Here is a 27,053-nt window from a genome sequence, read left to right on the forward strand (position 1 = left end):
TGGATGGGGGTCTTCCAGTTTAGTGAGGTCTTCCAGGCTAGGGGATAGGGTCCTTCAGTATGGTACAATTTGATTTGTTTTACTAACAGCATTAGGTTTAACAAATTGAACTAATCAGGTTACACCTTGGGATGTTAACAAGAATTGAAATATTTTATTTTCAGTTATTTTGAATATGAAATTAATCAACATAATCAAAAGAGAAAATATACTTGAATATGTGCTGGAGTATTTTATGTTCATTACTGTTGTTTTATTTTAATTATACTGAACCTAACATTTCATCAAGAACACTGTAGGGGTGGCTGCATCATCATCATCATCATCATCATCATCATCATCCCACACCAAAGGAGATAACATTATGTGATATTGGAAATGTATGCACTTGTGGTGGAATATGTTACTGGGCGCAACTTGACACTGAAACTTGCCTAAACAATATTTTACCTGCACTGTCTGGATATAGTGAAATCTGACCATGTCAGTGATGGAGTGTGGCTCCTTGAATCAGTACCTATGCATTGCAACACATTTCAAGAGCTCTGTAATCTGTGACACCTAGCCTAACACTTGAAACATTTCAGGTTTTTTAGCTGATAATAAATCATGTCTCAAGGGAGTGGGTGCAACTTGGTTGATAGGGTGCTGAAAGTATTCTTCTTTTACTGCAACACACCCAGCAGAATGTGTGGCCTCTTGTTTCAGCCTTATTCTGGAGACAAGTATTGCCATATTGCTGTTTTCTAAGGGAGTGTTAGGGTAGTCGAGTGGTTGCCATTAGCTTTTCTCACCTCAGTAAGGTTTAGATCCCCACATAGGTACAGTTTGATAAGGTCATTTTTATGGCTCTCATGTAGGTCTATATCATGTTTAGTTGCAATCAAGATAAGAACAGCATAATATACTCACTAACTTACTGTATCTTGGAGGACATACTTTCAGTGAACAGTTGCATGTTTGGCAATCATTTTCTAGAATTATGTTTTGTCCTGTTATAGACATAATCATTTAGAAATACTGACTACATTATATTGAAGTATAACTTTAAGTGAAACATTGTCCACTGTCAACCTTTTAATGTGTGTTTCCTTGTTTCAGGTTTCTGACCGCTGGCTGATTGCAGTATGTGATAGTGTAACAACATAGTGTGAGGACGTTGTGTGAGGACAATGAGCTGGTTCAAGAGGGGGAGTGTTCGGCAGGAGGGCCGAATGGCCGACTCCCCAGATCATGTGTCTGATCGGGACAGACGGGACACAGACCCTCAGACGTGTCTGGAAGTGTTCCGCAACCACTGGCAACAGGCTCTGAACGTCATCGAGAGCAAGAAGGATGGAAGCAAGGGAACTGTGGATGACATTGATACTGTAATACATAACTTTGAGCACATGGTCACTTTGCTTGTTGGGGAGGAAGGAATTGATGGAATGCCTGGACCAATATTACATTTTCTTCTTGAAAAAGAAGTGTTTGAAAAATTCTGTGCTTTGAGTATGCCAACAAGGGAAGGGCTTGGGAAACTGAAGTATGACCAGTTGCGAATGTTTGAACTTGCTATCAACCAATCCAAGCAGCTTCTGCTGATCCACAAGCCAGTCATACGACCGCTGATGAAGCTTCTGTCCTCCTGCACTGACCAGGCCATCCAGTCAGAGGAGATTGAGTACCGCACTGTCCTTGTGCTGCACCAGATCTGCGTCTGCATCTCGCAGCAGACGGTCATCCTTGAGAGCTTCTTCAACACCAACGCTGACCATGGTCCTGCCCGATTCCTCATCTTTTCATTGCTTATCCCCTACATCCACAGAGAGGGACCTGTTGGGCAGAATGCTCGTGATGCTCTCCTTTTGTTGATGGCCCTCTCCGCCAAATATCCCCACATTGGCCAGTACACCGCAGACTCCGATTTCTGCCCTGTGAGTTTCTTTGTCTTCTTTCTTGTTTAATATGTTCACCAAGGATAAATTGTCCTTATCTTGGATATAGACATAGTACCCTCCTCATAAACATTCTCAACAGTGAGACCATGTCAACTCAGGCATAGCAAACTTAAACTATATACCTGGCAAATCAATAAAGAAGATTGTCAAAATTCTGTCAGCTTCTTGAGTTTTTGCATACAGTAAACTGCTTTATCATTCTTGTAAATAAGATGGGTAATTTACTGAAACATCATTAAAAGATGTAATCATAGTAATTCAGATATGTAAAATATATTTCGGTTTGTTGTTTGCTGTTATCTCAGGCCATGTTTCTTGAAAGGTCACTGTGTCAACCGTATGTGTCAGTCTTCTGTATGTTCTGTCCCTGCTATTGAAGGTGTTGGCCACTGGCTTGTCGGGACTGTACTCCTCACTGCCACGCAAGATATCCCGCCCGAGCGAGGACTGGTACATGGTGACCGATGATGACATTGCCAGGATACCTGATCTGCAGATGTTCCTCAACTCACTCGAGTTCTGCAATGCTGTCATTCAGGTACATTCATATACTTTCAGAGATTTGTACTGCTGTCACCAAGACATGTATATAAATAGTGTCTGAACCTGCTAGAGATTTGTACTGCTGTCAGCAAGACATGTATATAAATAGTGTCTGAACCTGCTAGAGATTTGTAGTGCTGTCACCAAGACATGTATATAAATAGTGTCTGAACCTGCTAGAGATTTGTAATTGCTGTCACCAAGACATGTATATAAATAGTGTCTGAACCTGCTAGAGATTTGTAGTGCTGTCACCAAGCCAGGTACATAAATAGTGTCTGAACCTGCTAAAGATTTGTAGTGCTGTCACCAAGACATGTACATAAATAGTTTCTGAACCTGCTAGAGATTTGTAGTGCTGTTACCAAGGCAGGTACATAAATAGTGTCTGAACCTGCTAGAGATTTGTAGTACTGTCACCAAGACATGTACATAAATAGTGTCTGAACCTGCTAGAGATTTGTAGTGCTGTCACCAAGGCAGGTACATAAATCATGTCTGAACCTGCTAGAGATTTGTACTGCTGCCATCTAGGATCACATCCCATAAAGTGTTCCAAGCTCAATGACTACCATACATCTATGTTAAAGTAGGGGAGTTAAATCATCTTGTGCTCAGAAAGCTTGGTGCAAGAAGATCCAGGCAGGTACATTGACTCTGATTGTCTGAACATGCCAAGTGGAATTACACTTAATGTGGCATTCAGCAACTGGGCAAGACACAAACACACCCTCCACCTGTGTTTGGTGCTGTGGAACCCGATCACATACCTTTTTATCTGTCCTGACAAGTTGGCAGTGTCATATGTCATTCTTGTTGTTTGGACGTCACCTGAAAAATATCCAGTTCTGGTCATATGAACTGTTCTGAATTATTCATGCTATTAATGTCAGTATATAATAGCCTGTCTAGACTGGCTTTTTTTGGCTGCGTTTTCTCCCCAGGGACCTGAGAGTAGAACACACTGATTCATTGGCTTGAGTGGTATTTGTATGCCCTATGATCATCTGTGTGGAATGTTTGTCAGACATTATTGAAGATGATGATGAAAACGATGTAAATATGATAGTACCTTTGATACAACAATCATCCTAGCATACTTGCATCACCATGCTTTGCATACACTTATACTCGTGGGGCGGTATGGTAGCCTAATGGTTCAAGCATCCGCTCATCACATTGGAGACCTGGGTTTGATCCCCCACATGGGTACAATGTGTGAAACCCATTTCTGGTCTCCCCCGCTGTGATATTGCTGGAATATTGCTTAAAAACAGCATAAAACCATACTCAAATACTCACTCATACTCAAGGCAAAATATATTGCTGTTTATGAACTAAGAAGTTGGAAGATTAATTTGGATGATAAGTAGATCATCATCCCCCTGTGTCTTTATATCACACATCAAGTCAAGTCAGCATGTGTTATATCATGCTTAGGTGAGATGTTGGGTTTGTTCACTGACTTGCTCTAAGTGTTTTCTGACTCTTAAATGAAATTTCATAGTCAGCTCGTTTGTGGAATCCAGTAGGATTTCACCATTGATATATAATTAGTTCAAATTTACAAAAAAACAGAGTATCAAAGACAAGCAAAGACAAGCAAAGACAGCTTTTTGTGTGAATTTTCGGGATTTCACATTCAAGTTTCGATCATGATTTACGATGATCAAATCCCAATGTGTTTTCATGTTTGTACTTTCACAGTGTATGATTTATGGACTCTTCAGTAATCATGGAATATTCAGAATAATATTTGGTTTTATTCGTAATCAGTGTTAATGTTGGTTCAGGGTAATTAGGCAACTACAGTGAGTGAGTTTATTTTTACGCCGCACTCAGCAATATTCCACTTATATGGCAGCGGTCTGTAAATAATCGAGTCTGGACCAGACAATCCAGTGATCAGCAGCATGGGCATCGATCTGCGCAATTGTGAACCGATGACATGTCAACCAAGTCAGCAAGGGTAAGATCTGTCGAAATACACTATATTAGCGTGCCATGTTGAATAAGTATCAGAGTATTGATAACCTGTGATGTTGGAGCAACTATCAACCAACAACATCCTCATTGTCTGTGGTGTTTTTCAGATTGCCCATCCGTTAGTGAAGAACCAGTTGATCAAGTACATCTATGACGGGTTCCTGGTGCCGGTTCTAGGTCCGGCTCTGCATCAGGTGGGTAGACATGGTTGTAACAAGAGCCAGCTTCCTGATAACACATGCTTGTACTGACACCTGCGGCTAAGTAGTAAACATTTCCTGTGATGTGAACTTTATAGGTATCAATTGAGCCCTTTTCTGAAACCAGATTATTTTTTATGTTATCAATGTTTATTTTTAGAAAGTTAAATAACTTTAGAAAGTTTAAATGCAGAAACATTTCATTATTCAGCAATATTTTGCAGCACAAGTGTTTTTCTATTGCTTGGATGCTCAAATCCAGATTAAATCTGAATGACCTGATTGGGCTGTAACCACTCACAAAAGATACATTGCTGTATCATGATACATAGGTTGTAATGATACAAAAGATACTCAATTCAAAAAGTTTCCAGAAAGTGTTATGATGATTATGTCGGTATTATTTCCGACTGTGGTGTAAAGCTACACCCACTAGGGCTCATTTGCCATGGTATAATGTGTTTTGTCAACCATTACACCATTGCAAGTGTTGTACAATGACCCTGTGTTTTGCTACAGCCCTAAATGGTTATTTCAAGATGAAGGAATTTATAGTGTTTATTTCAAGTATTCAGACATAATTCTAAACAATATGCAATCACTAATGCTTTTGCGTGTTTTAGTCTTTGTTAAATGTTAATGATTATTAAAACATACTGTAGATAAGTGATTGTGGTGTCCATTGGAGTTAATTCTTAACAAAGCTGCAACTTTTCTGCTTCATTTTCTTTGTGAATTTCTCCTTCTATGAACAGATAAATACTTTCATTCAGAATATCTGTACTATAGAAAATGTCTTCTGTTTATATTTCATCTGTGTAATCCTGTGATATTTTCTTCTTTCAAAATGTCAGATCATCCAGAGGAAATGAGATTTTCTTCCTTTTGCAAAATTCAAACTCAAATGTTTTTTTTGTCATTTCCTCACCAACTCAGGATATCCCTGGCCTTCCATTACCTCTCCTAGATACGGGAATGTTTGCGGTCAGTAATATTCACTAACAAACAGCTGCCTGGCATTGTGACAGTTTGGTTGTATATGAGGTTTGATGACTAGTTTGTGTCTTTTGTTATCTTTGCTTTGTGTTGTCATCTCTGTGTCTAACCTCCATGTGCGGAAGGTTAGACTGTAGTACAGCTTCACGTGGTTTCATTTCGTCATGTCATTGGCACTGGTGTGGTACTTTCGTAACGGTTGTCAGACTGCCCGCTAACCTTTAGTTTGTGCATTTTCTACCAGTCATACTATACAGGGGAGTGGGGTGGTCGAATGGTTTAAGCGTCCACTCGTCACGCTGAAGACCTGGGTTTGATTCTCCACATGGGTACAATGTGTGAAGCCCATTTCTGGTGTTCGCCTGCTGTTATTTTGCTGGAATATTGCTAAAAGCGGCGTAAAACCAAACTCACTCACTCACTCACTCACTCTATATGGGGATGAGGACTTTTTCAATGCCGTAAACAATTGATACAAATTTCATACACGTTTTTAATAGGCGGAAAGTGTGAGGCATTTTGTTTTTTTGTAATTTTTGTTTTCTGTTTGGAGCATCTGCATGCATTAAAGGAACAACCGCTTGATTAGTACCGTAGTGGGTAGGGTGCTGATTTTGTTCTTAGAACACTATTTTCCCACAATTTTTTTCCACCGCACTATTTAACTTGCTGATCACCATCATTTCGAACTGTTTGATTGGCATTGATGAATACATGTTATATGAAAGGTAAGATTCATTACGGATGACAACTTCTATATTATATTATGTTGTCATTCATAAAGTATCTTACTTTTCTCACCATCATTTCCACAAATAACACATAGTTTCTATGTTTGGGTATTTTCCACAAAACAGTCTATGAAATGTTTTTACCATTGCTAACAGACTATTCATTTTGGGCATATTTCTGAACAGACTTATAATTTAAAAGATCTAACCACCACACATCTTCAGTCAAATGGGTGCACTCTAACTGTTGATGGATGTGATTTATTAGAAGTATGTTTGGCTATATATAATTATTTCACCAAGTGAAGATCTTGGAACACACTTTACAGTTTTCTTTGTATGTAGGTTGTTAGGGACAATCTTATGATGTGAGAGGGCAGAAATGGTTAATCACTGGTTTCATATGTATTTATTGTACTTTGCTATACAGTCACCTACAGATTCACAGGTGGGGAATTTGTCTATCATTGAAAGATTTGCACTCTGGGTTCCGAATTACAGTTTCCCCAAAAGATCTACATTGACAAGGTGTTCATCTCCAAACTGTTCCCTTCAGAGGGTACCAACTGATATTTCAGGTCCCTTTTCATTTGTTGTGTTTAGAGTTGATGCAGGCGGTGGGGTAACCTAGTGGTTAAAGTGTTCAATGTGTGAAGCCCATTTCTGGTGTCCCCTGCCGTGATATTGCTGGAATATTACTAAAAGCGGCGTAAAACCCAACTCACCCACTCACTCCCTCCCTCAGAGTTGATACATGTCACCATGACCTAGTCTTCATAGGTCGGTACTGATGATATCAGTAACTAGATCCACTGGTCCAGACTTTAATATCCTGCCATCCTGTAGCTGTAACATTCCTCACTGCTGCTCCAACAAACCAAACTAAATCATGTTGTATGTTGTACCTCATTTCACACTCACCATGCTCACGTTTTCCTTGTTTGAATAGTGAATCATCAGAATTAATGTTACTGTAGAAGTTTAGTGTATTAAAGGAATAGTTTTATCTCCTTATTATTGTGTACACAGTGTGGTGGTATGATTATTGAAATAATCGAAGAAAAGTGAGTGACTAAACAACCAAGCAATCGATCATAATTTCTCATAATCGAACACAAACAATTCTGGAAAACTTTTTGCATTAACAATGTTTTTCACAAGGTTGGTTTTGTCTGTCTGTTACATTTCATAAGCACTACAAGCTCGTTCCAAGTCATGATTGAATTTATCTTAAAGACTCCAAGAAATTAATGTTTCTAACATACTAGTCATCCTTTAAAGATCCTTTTCTTTAGCAAACAAAACAACCAGGAAAATAAACCATGGATGAAATTTCATAAATGGATTTTAACCAATTCCCAACACTAACCAATGTTACATTTTACATAGTATGATTGACTGTACAGTGTTGTACCATGAACCAATCAGCAATTATGGGATGTTTAACCAATTACCCTACCACTACAGTACACAATGTTACAGTGTTACATGTGTACACATAGTGTTGTTGTTGTACAGTGTTACAGTGTTGTTACAGTGTACAGTGTTGTGTTATACAATGTTACAGTGTTGCTTGTACCATGTACATTGTTACAGTGTTACATGTACATAGTGTTGTTGTGTACAGTGTTGTGTTATACAATGTGTTACAGTGTTACCTTGTATACAGTGTTATTGAGTACACAGTGTTAGGTTCCTGACTTACTGTTGAACACAGCCAGCTAGTAGTGAATGTTGTAGTGTGGTGGCACTGTGTAGAAGCATGTGTGTTGTTGTATCACAATATGGGTGTCCACCGCCGCTCTAGAAACACTCTAATACACCATCACAGCATCCTGGTTGTCATGGCTACTGTTTCCACCACTTCACCTCACTGATGTGTAATACATTCAATACATTTGTATCAAACACTAAATATCTAACCTAACAGATTCACGACCTATCATGCTTAATGGTTGAGCAACTTTGAAACTGTTTTAGGACATCAAAATATAATGATATAAACTATGTCTTGATTATTTGCCGAAGTATTATTTGACTCTTTGTCATCACAATTACTAGATTACTAGAGATTAGTAATTTGAGAGTGGAAATAATAGCCTTGATTCAGGTTGAGTATTTCACATGGTGTAACGGAATCAGCAGAGTTTGGAGAATTCTAGGGTTTCATATCATGGCTTCATTTTCAGTACACTGACTCTCATCCAAAATGTCCTTGACATAATTTCCAGGTTTCATATTTACAGATGGATAAGCTAAGATACATTTGCTGTCATCTGAACATTACTTCTTTTCTACCAGCAAAGGCTTTGTTGATGACTCAGTTTGTGAGATAGTATTGGCATTTTATATGGTATGATTTCTGGTGATAAATAACGTCAGTGTTCCACTATATCAACCTTCAACTGTTAAACTATGTCAACCTTCAACTGTTAAACATGTCCACCTTCAACTGTTAAATGTCCACCTTCAACTGTTAAACTATGTCAACCTTCAACTGTTAAACATGTCCACCTTCAACTGTTAAACTATGTCCACCTTCAACTGTTAAACATGTCCACCTTCAACTGTTAAACTATGTCAACCTTCAACTGTTAAACTATGTCAACCTTCAACTGTTAAAACTATGTCAACCTTCAACTGTTAAACATGTCCACCTTCAACTGTTAAACATGTCCACCTTCAACTGTTAAACTATGTCAACCTTCAACTGTTAAATATGTCCACCTTCAACCTTCTGTTAAACTATGTCAACCTTCAACTGTTAAACTATGTCAACCTTCAACTGTTAAACTATGTCAACCTTCAACTGTTAAACATGTCCACCTTCAACTGTTAAACATGTCCACCTTCAACTGTTAAACTATGTCAACCTTCAACTGTTAAACATGTCAACCTTCAACTGTTAAACTATGTCAACCTTCAACTGTTAAACATGTCAACCTTCAACTGTTAAACTATGTCAACCTTCAACTGTTAAACTATGTCAACCTTCAACTGTTAAACATGTCCACCTTCAACTGTTGAACTATGTCAACCTTCAACTGTTAAACTATGTCCACCTTCAACTGTTAAACATGTCCACCTTCAACTGTTAAACATGTCCACCTTCAACTGTTAAACTATGTCAACCTTCAACTGTTAAACTATGTCAACCTTCAACTGTTAAACATGTCCACCTTCAACTGTTAAACATGTCCACCTTCAACTGTTAAACTATGTCAACCTTCAACTGTTAAACATGTCCACCTTCAACTGTTAAACTATGTCAACCTTCAACTGTTAAACATGTCCACCTTCAACTGTTAAACATGTCCACCTTCAACTGTTAAACTATGTCAACCTTCAACTGTTAAACCTATGTCCACCTTCAACTGTTAAACTATGTCAACCTTCAACTGTTAAACATGTCCACCTTCAACTGTTAAACTATGTCCACCTTCAACTGTTAAACTATATGTCCACCTTCAACTGTTAAACTATGTCCACCTTCAACTGTTAAACATGTCCACCTTCAACTGTTAAACATGTCCACCTTCAACTGTTAAACTATGTCAACCTTCAACTGTTAAACTATGTCAACCTTCAACTGTTAAACTATGTCCACCTTCAACTGTTAAACTATGTCCACCTTCAACTGTTAAACATGTCCACCTTCAACTGTTACATATGTCCACCTTCAACTGTTAAACTATGTCAACCTTCAACTGTTAAACATGTCCACCTTCAACTGTTAAACTATGTCAACCTTCAACTGTTAAACATGTCCACCTTCAACTGTTAAACATGTCCACCTTCAACTGTTAAACTATGTCAACCTTCAACTGTTAAACAACTGTCCATGTCAACCTTCAACTGTTAAACTATGTCCACCTTCAACTGTTAAACATGTCCACCTTCAACTGTTAAACTATGTCAACCTTCAACTGTTAAACTATGTCAACCTTCACCAGTGTATTTTTACATTTTAATGTTGCCACATGTTTGTATATTTTGATTTAGAATGGTTGTATAATGGATCTTGATGTAAGTTATACACTTTTCTGATAGAACCCTTAACATACACATATAAGCATGTTTAAACAAGTTTACCAGTGGGGTGCTGAAGTAATTCTTTAAAGCATGAAAGTATATAACTTTGCAGAAAGTGTTTTTCTACCCTTTGGGGAATTTAGTTCTCATATAATATCTTATCTGACTGTGCATGGGAATTTAAACAGATATGTATCCTTTCACATCTATATATATATAGTATATTTCTGGAATGGTGCTGAGTGAAAGTAGCATGCATCTTTGTGCACATGGTCCTTGTTATGTCAAGATGGGACAATGTAGTCATGGAGACCGTGTCCCATGTAGCAGAGTTGCTCCCCTTACCAGTATCAGGATACAGACTTTCACATCACTAGCCCTGACGTGGCTGTTATCCTCATTAGTAGTTATCAGTGTTACCATATGGGCAGTGATCATTTCAACAGACTAGGCCAAAAACAATTGAACTTGTGGATAAAGTCCCAAATTGCATTGTTTGTGTATTTTTTATTCCCAGATTTGGGCCAATAGTGATTGTGATCTTTGGCCTGATTGTTATCCTTGGATTGTGATCTTTGGCCTGATTGTTATCTTTGGATTGTGATCCTTGGCCCGATTGTTTCTTTGGCCTGATTGTTATCCTTGGATTGTGATCTTTGGCCTGATTGTTATCCTTGGCCTGATTGTTATGATCCTTGGCCTGATTGTCCTTTGGCCTGATTGTGATCCTTGGCCTGATTGTTATCTTTGGATTGATTGTGATCTTTGGCCTGATTGTTATCTTTGGATTTTGGATTTATCCATGGCCTGATTGATCTGATTGTTATTGGCCTGATTGTTATCTTTGGATTGTGGTCGAAAGCGTTATTGTGATCTCATTGGCCTGATTATACAATTTGGCCTGATTGTGATCTTTGGCCTGATTGATTGGATTGTGATCTTTGGCCTGATTGTTATCCATGGCCTGATTGTGATCATTGGCCTGATTGTTATCCTTGGATTGTGATCCTTGGCCTGATTGTTATCCATGGCCTGATTGTGATCCTTGGCCTGATTGTTGGCCTTGGATTGTGATCCTTGGCCTGATTGTTATCCATGGCCTGATTGTGATCCTTGGCCTGATTGTTATCTTTGGATTGTGATCTTTGGCCTGATTGTTATCCATGGCCTGATTGTGATCCTTGGCCTGATTGTTATCCATGGCCTGATTGTGATCCTTGGCCTGATTGTTATCTTTGGATTGTGATCTTTGGCCTGATTGTTATCTTTGGATTGTGATCCTTGGCCTGATTGTTATCCTTGGATTGTGATCTTTGACCTGATTGTTATCTTTGGATTGTGATCATTGGCCTGATTGGATTGTGATGATTGTTATCCTGGGATTGTGATCTTTGGCCTGATTGTTATCTTTGGATTGTGATCTTTGGCCTGATTGTGATCATTGGCCTGATTGTTATCCATGGCCTGATTGTGATCTTTGGCCTGATTGTTATCTTTGGATTGTGATCTTTGGCCTGATTGTGATCTTTGGCCTGATTGTTATCCATGGCCTGATTGTGATCTTTGGCCTGATTGTTATCCATGGCCTGATTGTTATCTTTGGCCTGATTGTTATCCTTGGCCTGATTGTTATCATTGGCCTGATTGTGATCCTTGGCCTGATTGAGATCCTTAGCCTGATTGAGATCCATGGATTGTTTATGATCTCATGGATAAGTTGTGATCCTCACACTCATAGTAATCCAGACCATGCTGAAACCTATGACTGTGGAGTTGAATCCCAGATTGTCCCTGATTTTGTTTATATTTGTGTCACTTTAATCAAAGCATAGTTGGTTTTACGAAAGTGATCAAAGTCAGAGACCATTTCAGGTTGTGCTCCCTACTCATGCTGACATGCTTGCTCTAGCTATAATACTGTTCAAAGTGAATAACCAAACTGACCATCTCACACACTGACTTTTTGATGAGCCAACTAAAACAGGTACATGTATCAGGTTTGTCTGTTGTGAAGTCTCGAGTGGGTTGCCACTGAGCGATGCTGACAGAGGTAGAGTGCCACCATGCCCATGAGCATGGATTGATGCTCGCAGTATCAACCACCAGTGTGCCGTTCCATGCTTGGATACTTCCGAATCTGAGATGCAGTATTCCTGACTCCCTCTTTGCTTAATATATGATACTGGGATCGCAGCTATCTTACTCTGCACTCATTTTATTCATAGTGGAATCATTATATTTTGTTGATGAAATGGCATATATTTTAAAGACAATGCTTGCATAGAAATGTTTTCTTATGTTATTTTAGTCCAGGAATATTGCATACCTTGTGTGACATCTTCTGTGCAAATATGTAACTGGTATATGATCATATTATATGATAGTGTATTGAAACTCTTGAAGTTACAGTTGTTGTGTCAAACTGTGTAGATATGTGTAATGATGTTATGCTTGTTAGTTAATGAATGCAGTCACATGTATTTGCACGTTCTCTTTACCGAAGAGTTTTTCAAATGATAGTTTGTTTTTTTATCATTTAGGAATACATTAATCTTCTATGCACTTTCTCCAGTGATATTATGGCATAAATGAACTAATTAAGTATAAAATGTAAAGAATGATCATCTTTCTGAATATATATCAGCTGAAGCGTAGTTTTAACATATAGCAGATAAATTTAGGAAAGTGAGAAAAAGCTTCCTTGGAAATGTTTGATGTGATTTTGACAACAATTCCTACAGGTCAATTTGTTAATGAAATTTCATATTTAAGGTAGCCCATATCTTCGACCTTGTCATAATTGAAGCATATCACTCTGTAAATGGAAACTTATTTTTTTAAAATTATTTCCAAATATCTGTAACAGATTTATCCATATAATGCCCATAGTATCATAACATGTAAACCCAGCAACACTTCCAACGTTTTGAGGACTTTGAAAAGGGGACATTGGTCTTCACACTTCCTGTTTAAATGAACTGTGTGGTGTGTTACAGAATTCCCGAGAGGAAGTGATGACAGCCACTGCGTACCTCGACCTGTTCCTGCGACGGATCACAGAGCCAGTTCTCATCCGAGCTGTACTCAAGTTCATACTGCTGGAGAAGAATGATGAAATCGTCATCCTTGATTCTCTCATCACCAGAATCAACTCCAGTTCACGGGTAAGAATCTGGGAGGCGACAGCTTCCTGTCGGAATCAGGGGTCAGTAATGGGTAATGATGAATGAGTGTTAGTGGCAAGTCTTCATGGCAGATGAGAAATGATTGTTACATGTTTTTTGAGATCTTTCAATATCCCCTCAAATGCTAAGCCCTTGAATAAGGAAGGTTTATGGTTTTGCTAATATTGGAGATAGATGAACAGATATATAGAGTATATATGCGTTGTCAAGTAGTAGGTCTTTGAGTTGGATTGAAGCTGAAATGAGGGATGTCGGCAAAGCCATTTGGCTGATTCATGGAATCGAGTAGTGATAAAAACTGCATAAAACATGCACTCACTCACACTCACTCTATTGCTGAAATGCAATCGACAAATGTAGAAACTCATCTGGAGCCGATACAGAATGGATGAGTTTAGGCTGACAGAGAAGGGGATATGTATAGTTGGAAAGATAATGGATGAGAAAAGGCTGAAAGAATGGGATGAGTATAGGCTGAAAGATAATGGAATATGGTGAATATGGTTTTGCTAAGCACATGTTAGTTGCATGTAAGTTAGAAGCCAGAGCCACATACAGTGTTTGGTGATGTAGTTGGACTGACCACATGTTGTACATGTTTGCTGTAATAGCTAGTCCCTGTTGGTGATGTAGTTGGACTGACCACATGTTGTACATGTTTGCTGTAATAGCTAGTCCCTGTTGGTGATGTAGTTGGACTGACCACATGTTGTACATGTTTGGTGTAATAGCTAGTCCCTGTCGGTGATGTAGTTGGACTGACCACATGTTGTACATGTTTGCTGTAATAGCTAGTCCCTGTCGGTGATGTAGTTGGACTGACCACATGTTGTACATGTTTGCTGTAATAGCTAGTCCCTGTCGGTGATGTAGTTGGACTGACCACATGTTGTACATGTTTGCTGTAATAGCTAGTCCCTGTCGGTGATGTAGTTGGACTGACCACATGTTGTACATGTTTGCTGTAATAGCTAGTCCCTGTCGGTGATGTAGTTGGACTGACCACATGTTGTACATGTTTGGTGATGTAGTTGGACTGACCACATGTTGTACATGTTTGCTGTAATAGCTAGTCCCTGTCGGTGATGTAGTTGGACTGACCACATGTTGTACATGTTTGCTGCAGCTGTCGCTGGTGTCACTGTCACTGTTCAAAGACCCTCATCAATCTCAACTGTGAGGATGTCATGCTCCAGCTGGTCTTCAAGTAAGTAACATCTCATGTTCTTCCATACCAGAATTAATATCACTGGTAGTAGACTTCAAGGATACAGGGGCAGTGGGGTAGCCTAGTGGGTAAACCGTCCACTCGTCACGCTGAGGACCTGGGTTTGATTCCCCACATGGGTACAACGTGTGAAGCCCATTTCTGGTGTCCCCCGCCGTGATATTGCTGGAAAATTGCTAAAAGCAGCGTAAACTATACTCACTCACTGACTCAGAGATACAGACTGTTAGTGTATACTGAATAACAGTAACACACATTATTAGCTGAGCTCACTAAATGATCAGTTATTATTTTAATAATGAATAAATAACCCTTGTGTTGTAGATACCTGATTCCCTGTACCCATGTAATGGTCAGTCAACGAAGGTCGGTGAAGGACCTTGACCTTTACAGTAAAAGTGCGGAGAAGTTCCTGTCTCTGCGACCATCCTGCTGCATGTCGAGGAGCACGGAAAGCCCTAAATCCTCCTCTCACAGTAACGATAAGACACTTCCCTCCACCAGGTACACTGCATGGTCCGGTCAGGCCACGACTAACCGCTTGTGTATTTCTGCTATAGTGTCACTCTATGTCTTGAACATGGTCTTTTCTTCATTACAAAACCTTTTTCTTTTCAGATTTTGAAGGTTTAGGTTTTTGGGTATGGTACATGCTGTTAATTATGGAAGATTTGTGGCCAGGAATACCTCATTGCTTGAATCCTTTGTCACTAATGTAACCTACAGTTAACCTTGGTAAGCCAGAAAATAAAATGTACTAATGTGAGATGTCTTTTGCTGTGACCCACACCATAATGCAAATAGTGTTGACCAAGTTGCCTTTTGCTGTAAGCCAGAAAATAATATAAATAACAGTTTGGCTGTTGTGCAGACCATGATATATGACAGTCTAGACCAAGATGCCTTTCGATGTGGCAAAGAAAATGATATACTGATGGTGTTGGCGAAAATGCTTTTGGCTGTCGCTCAGACCATGATATTCTTACTAGACTGAGATGACTTTGGTTGTAGCTCAGACCATGATATGCTTACTAGACTAAAATGACTTTTGCTGTAGCTCAGACCATGATATGCTTACTAGACTGAGAGGCCTTTGGCTGTAGCTGAGACCATGATATGCTTACTAGACTGAGATGACTGGCTGTAGCTCAGACCATGATATACTTACTAGACTGAGATGGCTTTGGCTGTAGCTCAGACCATGATATGCTTACTAGACTGAGATGGCTTTGGCTGTAGCTCAGACCATGATATGCTTACTAGACTGAGATGACTGGCTGTAGCTCAGACCATGATATGCTTACTAGACTGAGATGACTGGCTGTAGCTCAGACCATGATATGCTTACTAGACTGAGATGGCTTTGGCTGTAGCTCAGACCATGATATACTTACAAGACTGAGATGGCTTTGGCTGTAGCTCAGACCATGATATGCTTACTAGACTGAGATGATTTTGGCTGTAGCTCAGACTATGATATGCTTACTAGACTGAGATACCTTTGGCTGTAGCTCAGACCATGATATTCTTACTAGACTGAGATGACTTTGGTTGTAGCTCAGACCATGATATTCTTACTAGACTGAGATGACTTTGGCTGTAGCTCAGACCATGATATTCTTACTAGACTGAGATGACTTTGGTTGTAGCTCAGACCATGATATACTTACTAGACTGAGATGATTTTGGCTGTAGCTCAGACCATGATATGCTTACTAGACGAGAGAACTTTGGCTGTAGCTCAGACCATGATATAATTACTAGACTGAGATGATTTTGGCTGTAGCTCAGACCATGATATTCTTACTAGACTGAGATGACTTTGGTTGTAGCTCAGATCATGATATACTTACTAGACTGAGATGGCTTTGGCTGTAGCTCAGACCATGATATGATTACTAGACTAAGATACCTTTGTCTGTATCTCAGACCATGATATGCTTACTAGACTGGTCTTATGGTATTCTGAAAGTCAACTGCTGATATTTGTTTCTATCAGCAAGTACATTACTGTTTCTGTATGAAGAAAGTGGCCATGTTCAAGATGTTTGCATGTTGCTCAATCTTGAGTAAAATCTATCCTTCAGCTTACTACTCTGAGACTGTTAACAACAGTGTGGATAATAGCACCAGTAATAGTCAGTGTTGTACCCCTCAGACTGTTAGCAGTTGTATCGATACAAGCATCTAGAATACATATAGTCAGTGTTGTACCCCTCAGATTGTTGACGGTTGTATGGGTAATAGCATCAATAGTTGGGAGTGTTGTCAGTTGTATGGGTAATAGCATCAATAGTTGGGAGTGTTGTCAGTTGTATGGGTAATAGCATCAATAGTTGGGAGTGTTGTCAGTACATCAATAGTTGTATGTTGGTAATAAGCATCAATAGTTGGGAGTGTTGTCAGTTGTATGGGTAATAGCATCAATAGTTGGGAGTGTTGTCAGCTGTATGGGTAATAGCATCAATAGTTGGGAGTGTTGTCAGCTGTATGGGTAATAGCATCAATAGTTGGGAGTGTTGTCAGCTGTATGGGTAATAGCATCAATAGTTGGGAGTGTTGTCAGTTGTATGGGTAATAGCATCAATAGTTGGGAGTGTTGTCAGTTGTATGGGTAATAGCATCAATGTGTGTTGTCAGTTGTATGGGTAATAACATCAATAGTTGGGAGTGTTGTCAGTTGTATGGGTAATAACATCAATAGTTGGGAGTGTTGTCAGCTGTATGGATAATAACATCAATAGTTGGGAGTGTTGTCAGTTGTATGGGTAATAGCATCAATAGTTGGGAGTGTTGTCAGCTGTATGGATAATAGCATCAATAGTTGGGAGTGTTGTCAGCTGTATGGGTAATAGCATCAATAGTTGGGAGTGTTGTCAGTGGTATGGATAATGACATCAATAGTTGGGTGTGTTGTCAGCTGTATGGGTAATAACATCAATAGTTGGGAGTGTTGTCAGTTGTATGGATAATAGCATCAGCAATAGTCAGTTTTGTACCCTGCAGACTGTGATTAGTTTTGTGGATAGAAGCATAAAAATAGTTACCGTTTCACCCCTCAGACTTTTAAAAGTTTTGTGGTAATAGCATCCATGATAGTCAATGTTATGTCCTTCAGAATTATCAGTTGGATGGACAGTATTATCTATAAGATCCACTGTGTTGCCTGAATGCAATGATCAAATCATTAGAGGAAAGTAATTTCAGTTTGGAAAGCAAATATTTGAAATGCTAGTTTACACTGATCTTTGTTTGTCTGTGTTCATGGTATACTAAGGGCTGCTATAAGTAAATGTATTTTTCAACTGTATGGGTGAATGCCTTTAGCTAAGAAATACATAGACTCAGGTGACTGGTGAACACCTGGTGACAATGTCAGGTATTTGCCCTGCTCTGACTTGCTCTTTGTCTTTTCAAGCTCTGACATATTTTGTTTACTTTCTTCTACACATATTTTTTCACAAAAGAAACTTGATAATGTTACAAATATTTTGGCAGACATTTCATAGGAGTCAACATTGTGAAAACTTTGTAAATGTGAATGTATAAATGAGAACAAAAAACTTCTGGAAGACGTTATCTTTTTTGAATTGTAATTCCTCTGTCTTCCAGCATCTTAAACACATTTATAGTGTAACAATAAAGATTATTTGAATAAGAGATCAAGATATGTCTGCCAGTGGTATGAACTAAACTATCAAGTTCCCTACTATGTATACTGTTGGTTGTGGTGTGTACAGAATCATTTTGGTTATTTGTGCACTTATTTTGTCTGTAGCTCTCTAAATGATACAAACAGTAGAACTAGACGACCCTCCAGCAGTCCTAACCCAATCGCAAGGCCCAACAAACCTTTTGGAGATTTTTTCACCCGAAAGAACTCCAAGACTAAGCGAAGCAATTCCCAGCTTGTACCGTAAGTGGTTCACTAACATCGATGCCCGATGCTGTGAATATTTCCAGCGTCATCACCTGTCGGCTTTCATTCTCCATCTACCTGAGATGTAACGATACACAGGGTTGATTAACTTTTTACTGAAGTTTGAAAATTTTAAATTTCAACTCCAGTGCAACTTGAGATCATTCTTGGTTTCATAGCAACACTTGAAATATATTGGCTTTAAAACATGTTGACAGCTGTGTATCATTACTCTGTCATTACGTTGCTTCTGTATTGGATTTATATATTATATCCTTCCCCTAATTAACTTTCCCTAATACAATTTTACAGTCTCTTTTTTATTTGACAATAATTATTTCTTACTGACATACAGATCTGTATAAGTTCATATATGACCACCAGGTCTAGGTGAGTGAAATCCACTTCAATGGATTCGAATGTGTCATGGTTTTCTTAACAAATATTTTGAAAAAAAATGTAAAATGATGTATGAATTGTTGGATTTAGTTCATATTCTCCATCCCTGGAAAAAACCTGTAGCAGTTTCTTTTAAAAACAACAACTGACATTTTATTATTGTTGTTGAGAAATTGCACTGATCTTGATTGATTTTCACCTTAAGAAAATGTCACATTGTTCTGCTGTTAGGAGATTTGCATGTCCACAGGAATGTTAGGACAGAAATGTATCACATTTATTTTTGTTTATGACAAGTATGCACAAAACTGTAATGCCTTGTTGAATGCATGCATGTTTGTTGTATGGACAGTATGTTGATGGATGATGCACTGTGATGAATGAACCCTGCCAGCATGATGTCCCCCATTTATATTGACTGGAGTGATTCAGATTCGTTGTATGTAGTTGCTGATATCATTCACTCTCTTATCTTTGCCATTATTGTACGTTATTCTCATATATCTATTGATTACGGGTACCATGTGTGAAGCCCGTTTCTGGAATATTGCTAAAAGGGCGTGAAACCCAAGTCACTCATTGACTCTGTTGATTACATTCTCTTTGCTTATATATTGTCTTTTTGGCTGTTCCCTAATCATGTAAATTCCTGTTGCCAGGGCAACACAGGAACCTGTCAGAAGAAGCCCTCAGATGCCTACTACTTCTGAGATGAGAATCGAGGACTTTGAAACAAGTTACTTTGAATATTTACACGATGCTCGTTATCGATTAACGAAATGTGCCCGAGCATGTCGGAACTGGTCTGCCCCTTATAACGGAGAGACGCCCCCACCTGATTGTTTCCTGGACAAGGCAGCCAATGAGAACAAAGCTGATAGTGATAAAAGTCTGTCAGAATCGCGGGTTAAACCTTCATCTGAAAAAGGAGGCGATGGTGCAGAGACAATGTCTCCCAAAGTCCGCCTCTTCTCCCATGGCTATGTGAACTCGAACTCTAGTGGAGCCGATGTTATTGTTAACGGCTGTGTGGATAAATCGATGGACAAGACGGAGCCAGGCTTAGGAAGACACACATCACCTTTGTGCAATAACTTATCTCATAGTGAGATGGTGACGTCGCCAAGTCTTTCAAAACTGTTTTCATCGTTAGATAGTTTAGATTCTTTTATTCGCTACCTTGATGAACTGGACCCAGCTGATGATTCAGCTTCTTCTATAGAGGACAGTATGCAGAGTTTAGAATCGGTGCTATCAAACATGTCCCATTCTTTCAATACTTCAGCTGGGAATGACACTATTTTGTACTCCCAGGAGGGAAGCAAATCCGGCAGCAGCTGCCACAGTTCGGTCAGGTCCAACGTGGAGGTTCCGTGTAGCCTCAACCTCAGAGATATGTCGAGTTACGTGGAGATCACCATGTCCTCCCCTGACCGATCCAATGCCCAGAAGGTTCTGCAGGAGCTGCCTCAACGAAGCTTCTTGACCCCCGACCTGACGCTGTCGCCGAGTCGGTGGACAGAAGTGGACATGCCCTGCAGCCCCTCCCCCTTCCCCTCCGTCTCCTCCCGGGCATTCACACCACGCTACTCCAGCAGTGCCCCCAACATAGGTGAGCCAGTCTTACATCTGTACTGCGTGTTGTAACTAGATGTTAGCCACTCTCATGTCATTGTGCCCCAGTGTTAAACCTTAAGAAAAGGGATCCTTGTTAAAATGTATGGGTTCCCAGATATAAATACTCAAGCATCTGGCCATTACAGTGCAGGTTGTTGTCAATCTTGAACACTGTCGGGTTTCATTATTTATGACAGCAAGCTATTCAATGCCAGGTAAGATCTTAAAGGCAACAGATAAATGTAAAATAGTAACCATGAAGCCTTTATTTCTCACAGTAAAGATGCTCATATAACTGACGGTAGGTTGATATATGATGATAATTTGATGACAGTATCATGATAATCATCTCTTTCACTCCTCTTTAGCAGTGTAGGAAAGATGTAGAAAATCTAGCCTGTCCACAGGACTGGCAGGTCAATTTTTTACCAGTCCTGCCAAAATCTAGCCTGTCCTCCAAATATAAATAAAGCACCTTCGGCAGTAAATATTTAAAAGGTTATAAGCATTATATATATGTCATTGGTTTGCTAAAATTGACCCGACATGAGGACGGACTAGATATTTTTTTGACCCGTCCGCCACAAAATTCACCCGTCTCGGACGTTGGGACGGGCTATCTTTCCTACACTGTCTTTAGTCCATGTCTGTGGCAATATCTGATAAACTTGCCACAGGAGATTATTCTGAAGGTACTATGTAGCAAGGTCTTCCATAGAATGAAGAAAGAAATTCCATTACTTCTTTGGATAAAAGCAGTGGGCATTTGAAAATATTGTTACGGAGAAATAACCTGTTAAAATTCAGGTAGTAATTTGACAAAAGTCTCACTTCCTTGCTTGTGTTTCAGGCCCGTTCCTAGCTGCAGTGTTCTCCAAGCTGGAGAGTATGATCCAGAACTCACTGTACATGAACCTGCTGCTGACTGGCATTGTAGCCCAGCTGGGAGCCTACCCTCAGCCCATTCTCCGGTCATTCTTGCTAAACCACAACCTCGTCTTTCAACCCACAGTCAAATCATTGGTGCAGGTGAGTACCTTCTTGCTAAACCACAACCTCGTCTTTCAACCCACAGTCAAATCATTGGTGCAGGTGAGTACCTGCTTGCTAAACCACAACCTCATCTTTCAACACACATTTTTTCCAGTTGTACTCTTTGTGTGACTGTAGAATTTGAGTAAGGTAGTGAGTTGCTACTTCGTATACATTTACATAGGATACAGCCAGCCTTACAGAGGAACTATGTCAGTCCAACTTCTTACCAGGTTTAGCATGTCTTAAATGCCAACTATTTTTTGTCCAGGTGCTATCCTCGGTGCGCCAGAAAGTGGACAACTATGCCTTAAGTATCCCCAACTTTGAAAACCTAATCATCCTTGCTCGGAAGAATCTTCTGTCCCGAGAAGAGAGTTACTTCAGTGCAGGGTTCGGTCCAGTTCCGGCCAGTCTCGGGTCGTCTCCCGTCAAACCTGTGCGGGCAGCTACCATCTCCGAGATCCCAACAAAAGGTAATCTTTACGCTTGGAACCATTTGTGCTAGTGTGAACATTGTTTAGAAAGGGACATAACTCCACTTAAAGGAGGACAAGGACGATTTCATTGGGAATTTGCGTCATATAAAGAAATATGTGTACCTTTTGTGAGATTAATGTTACTGATAACCGACACATGTCTGATGTTTCCTTTATATTACAGAAAAACGGAGCCCTTCCCAGTCTCTCCGTGACTTGTTGTTCCGACGGAGCCCTGCCAGTAAGAAAGGCCTTCACAGTGGGAACAAAGGGGCACAACTCCAGCGGGTTCCGGGGGGAGTAGGCTATCTGTTCATAAACCGAAACAATGACGAGCCATCCAACAGTGCAGAGGAATCACTGAAGACCTGGAACGCTGTTTACTGTGCCATCATCCTAGATGAGTTCACGAAGGAGTTAGCTGCCCTTGCTCAGGAGCATGCGGTCCTCAGCATGGACGAGGGGTACGGCAGCAGTTGAAGTGGTAGCTAGATATTTATACTGCCTCACATTTCACATTGCACACAACTGGAAGGGGCACTTGTTTAACAGGATCTGGCCTGGTCACATGCTCTAGCACAACACCTGGGTAGGTCCCCTTGTGGGGGCATTCAGCAATCTTTCTGTCTGTCTGTCTGTCCTTCCTATCTGTCCCATTTTCCATTTCTGCAGCAGAAATCCTAAACTGACAGATGTTTCTATTTGAAACTTGCTAAAAGGATCAGTTTAGTGACAAACAGATGTCTTTTGACGATTTGCAATTTTTGGTTTTTTAGTATTATTTTGTTTTCATGAGCAGAACTTCAAAAACATTGAATATTTCTTGATGAAACATGCTATGTAGATAATAGCGGCATTTTGATGATTCATGAATTGAGAATACTGAAAAGCATGAATTATTTTCTTCCATTAACTGATGGTATCAGAGGCAGTGAACCAAAGGTAGGGTATAAGAAACCAAACCCAATTTCCTAATTGCACCAGCAAGAATATGTCACCTCCTGATGAGTGTGTTTGACAAGGCTTGTCCAGGCTTACATCATCCTGAAGTTACTGGTTTCACTTGTTGTTCACAATACCTTGGTTTATTCTGTCGTGGCTGTATTACAGACCAGATCTGGATCATTGTTAGCTAGTCTTGCAGAGAATGAGGTCGCCAAAGGCTGTGCTGGTCACATTGTGGGTCTCTGTCTGAAACCTTGGCTATATAGTTGCAATACTACTGATGTCAGGCTGCAATCAACACATGGGGCGGTTGGGTAGCCTAGTGGTTAAAGCGTCCACTCGTCTCGCTGAAGACCCGGGTTCCATTCCCCACATGGGCACAATATGTGAAGCCCATTTCTGGTGTCCCCTGTCATGATATTGCTGGAATATTGCTAAAAAGTGGCGTAAAACCAAACTCACTCACTCACTGCAATCATCTCCCCTACTCACTGTTACTCTCTCTCTGCTCAATAATTAGGCTCTGTTCAGACAAACTGTTCCTACCAGTGATTCAGTAGTTTAGGAAGTTTGGTAAGAAAATATGTATCAACCAAGGCTGTTAAAAATTAATGAGTTTGATCTGAAATACTTTCATTGTGATAATGATTGTAAAGAAATGAAAGATTTCAGAAAAGCTTCTCATTAACTTCTTTGAGTGGCATTTTAGAAGCTGGCACTCATGAAATAAATAAGTTGTTATCCATAAAGTTTGTTCAAGAAGGCTTCTGATTGTATTGACTTAGTTCTACTTCATCACATCAGTCTGGGTCAGCGTCTCTGTTAACATCAGTTCTTCCTGAATTTATAACACCGTTTGTTTGGCATACCATGTGTGATCTATTCCTGGACTCAGATATATGTGGAAGCACTTTGACCGTTTCTGTTTGGTTTTGTCCCTGTTTAGATATTGTCCGTGTTTACAGTAGCTTCACTGTTGTTATCATAACTCCTGTTGTGTGTTGCAGAGGATTATTCAAGCTGGACTCATGACACAGAGCGTGTATCCAAGTGACAGTTGCCGTGACGACACCCATCTCCACTCCCTCCAGATGTGCACAGACAGCACTCTTCACATATCACCAGCTCTGTCAGGTGGCGCGACACATGGGCCAGCTATTCCCATCTCTCATACAGATGCACCATCAGTGAAATTGTTGGGCCAGAAATGTCAGCAGATTCCTGGCAGACGACACTTTTTGTCCAACTGTATCTATCATCAATCTATATGGACATACTGATGTATATTAACCCTGGCTATGAATAGTCTCTGAGAGAAAGTATATCTAATGCAACCTTTTATAAGAACAGAAAAAAATAAGGGAAACTAATCAAATTTCTGAAATTTGTTTATTGGTTTTAGAGGGTAAAGAAGTTCGAATTAGCAATAATGTAATCATTTAACAACAAGCAATGGTATGTTTCTGAGCACCTTCAGGAGTGGAGACCATGGTGCTGACTGGACATTGTTCCTTGCATGGCTGGGGGAAGTCAGTATTCACTTGTTAACACAATACACAGTTGATTGTTCAAAGGTACAAAGTGGTAGTTCTTGAGTCTGCAGGATGGGCCATGTCTTTTCTAGAGTTATTTACCTGTATCTTCCAATCTTGGATAAGGCCACTCACATCACTTCAGTGTTGTGACTGATCCACTTGAATTACGACAGTGGAAATTACAAAATTTTCTTTTTCATCCTAATTTCTGCACAGTGTAGTGGTTCGTGAGGTTCGTGATTTTTCCATTTTAAGGTTTTCATATGATTTTTAGGGTGTTTATTTACAAGAGATTCATATTTTTACCTGAAAGAGAATGCTTCTATATCCAAGTGAACATTAAATATATATATATACATATATCGATTCATATATTGCTGCAATACAGGTCCAATAAAGAACTATTAAAGACTGTTTATAGTAGTATGGCACATAACTCATCTACAAATGAAAAATAGAATCAGTGAATGATATATCGATTCAAGACTTACTGTTCGTTTTTATTTTTTAAATGAAAGATCAGACAAGTATTGACCAGTGATTAGAACAAGAGATTTGTTTTTGTGCATTTATAAAGCTGTCTTTGTATAAAGTAAGAATCACAGGTAATGATGTCCGATATCAATGTCCTGATTCTGGTTACTATGACAACTGATTCCGGTACATGTTGCTCCATACCGTGTATGCAGACATTGAGATGTGTGGGAGAGATTGTTGCACACATAGCATTGTTACAAGCTTTTGCTTCGTTTTCACCCAGTGAGTGGAATGCAAAGATCTTGAACAGTCTCACTTTATTATCTTGCACAGTTTGTTTTTCATCTGTATTTAAAGCCTGTATATGTGACTATGCATTTCCTGCTTCAGTTTGTCTGTAGGTGAAAAGTCTGGACTTTTAGCCAGGTCATCAGTTTAATTAATAATATAAATGGGGAAAATATATACTGTATGTATAAGGGAAAGTATTGTTTTATAATATTGAACAAAACAAATTGTGACATATAAAATTAAACTTTAGTTGCTTCTATAAGTTCCATAAGACCAACGATATGCATTTTTCTCCGAAATGTTACATGTTGTATAACCATCAGCTACATGGGGGTCTAAGAGTGGAGTGGTGTGTTTACAGATGTCACTCATGGGTTATTGTTGGTATTTTGAATGACATACAGTACTTACTTCTGGGTTGAGTTCACAGGGAGTCATTGAAAGGTTGAGAAAGACTGGACTTGCCTGAGGACCAGCTCAAGCAGCTTCTGAGAGGAGCATGAAGATATTTGATGTTAAATTTATTTGAGTTTAGTGATAATCCTGAATGGCACATTAATAATCCTGGATGGTACATTAATAGTCCTGAAAGGTACATTGATAATCCTGAAAGGTACATTGATAATCCTGAATGGTACATTGATAATCCTGAAAGGTACATTGATAATCCTGAATGGTACATTTAATAATCCTGAAAGGTACATTGATAATCCTGAATGGTACATTTAATAATCCTGAAAGGTACATTGATAATCCTGAATGGTATATTGATAACCCCTGAAAGGTACATTGATAATCCTGAATGGTACATTGATAATCCTGAAAGGTACATTGATAATCCTGAAAGGTACATTGATAATCCTGAAAGGTACATTGATAATCCTGAATGGTACATTGATAATCCTGAAAGGTACATTGATAATCCTGAATGGTACATTGATAATCCTGAATGGTACATTGATAACCCTGAAAGGTACATTGATAACCCTGAATGGTACATTGATAATCCTGAATGGTACATTGATAATCCTGAATGGTACATTGATAATATAATCCTGAATGGTACATTGATAATCCTGAATGGTACATTGATAATCCTGAAAGGTACATTGATAATCCTGAAAGGTACATTGATAATCTTGAATGGATCCGTGAGAGTTGTGGTACAAAGCAGACAGCAATAATGTGATTGTTTGCTGCCGGCATGCACAACACTTGTTTTAAACACAATAACTGTTTTACTTGCTTCTTCACCTTGCTTTTATGGTTTTATTGTGTGTACATAAGCCAGTGACTGGGACCCTTGAATGCTTATTGGTGCTTTGTTTTTCCAGAGTATTTCAGTCATGTGAGTCATGACGGAATGATTGGGTATGATTATCAGGAAGTGAAATGTGATATAAAATGTACATATAATTTATTAAATTTTTATCACTTCAGAGCTTGTATAATTCAGTCCTGTATTATTGAGATTATATGTAGGGACGAGAAGTGAAATATTTTAAAGCAAGAATA

At 39.2% G+C, this 27,053-nt stretch overlaps 1 protein-coding gene across 1 annotated transcript in view; it reads left to right on the top strand.

Moving 5' to 3' along the window:
• The window catches only part of LOC124286419 (FHF complex subunit HOOK interacting protein 1B-like), a 41,208-nt gene extending 14,914 nt beyond the window's left edge, over positions 1 to 26,294 (top strand). Inside the window, 14 exon segments of the mRNA XM_046722793.1 lie at positions 1,102 to 1,919; positions 2,323 to 2,481; positions 4,580 to 4,666; positions 5,609 to 5,656; positions 13,428 to 13,595; positions 14,743 to 14,769; positions 14,771 to 14,823; positions 15,169 to 15,348; positions 18,623 to 18,760; positions 19,822 to 20,774; positions 21,630 to 21,871; positions 22,083 to 22,287; positions 22,475 to 22,754; positions 24,243 to 26,294. Coding sequence (XP_046578749.1) covers positions 1,173 to 1,919; positions 2,323 to 2,481; positions 4,580 to 4,666; positions 5,609 to 5,656; positions 13,428 to 13,595; positions 14,743 to 14,769; positions 14,771 to 14,823; positions 15,169 to 15,348; positions 18,623 to 18,760; positions 19,822 to 20,774; positions 21,630 to 21,871; positions 22,083 to 22,287; positions 22,475 to 22,754; positions 24,243 to 24,267 — 3,312 coding nt within the window. The 5' untranslated portion in view covers positions 1,102 to 1,172 and the 3' untranslated portion in view covers positions 24,268 to 26,294.
• Positions 26,295 to 27,053: the final 759 nt, after the last annotated feature.

Source organism: Haliotis rubra, unplaced genomic scaffold (assembly GCF_003918875.1).
Source record: "Haliotis rubra isolate DU_JTF1 unplaced genomic scaffold, ASM391887v1 Scf382, whole genome shotgun sequence".
Taxonomy (NCBI): domain Eukaryota; kingdom Metazoa; phylum Mollusca; class Gastropoda; order Lepetellida; family Haliotidae; genus Haliotis; species Haliotis rubra.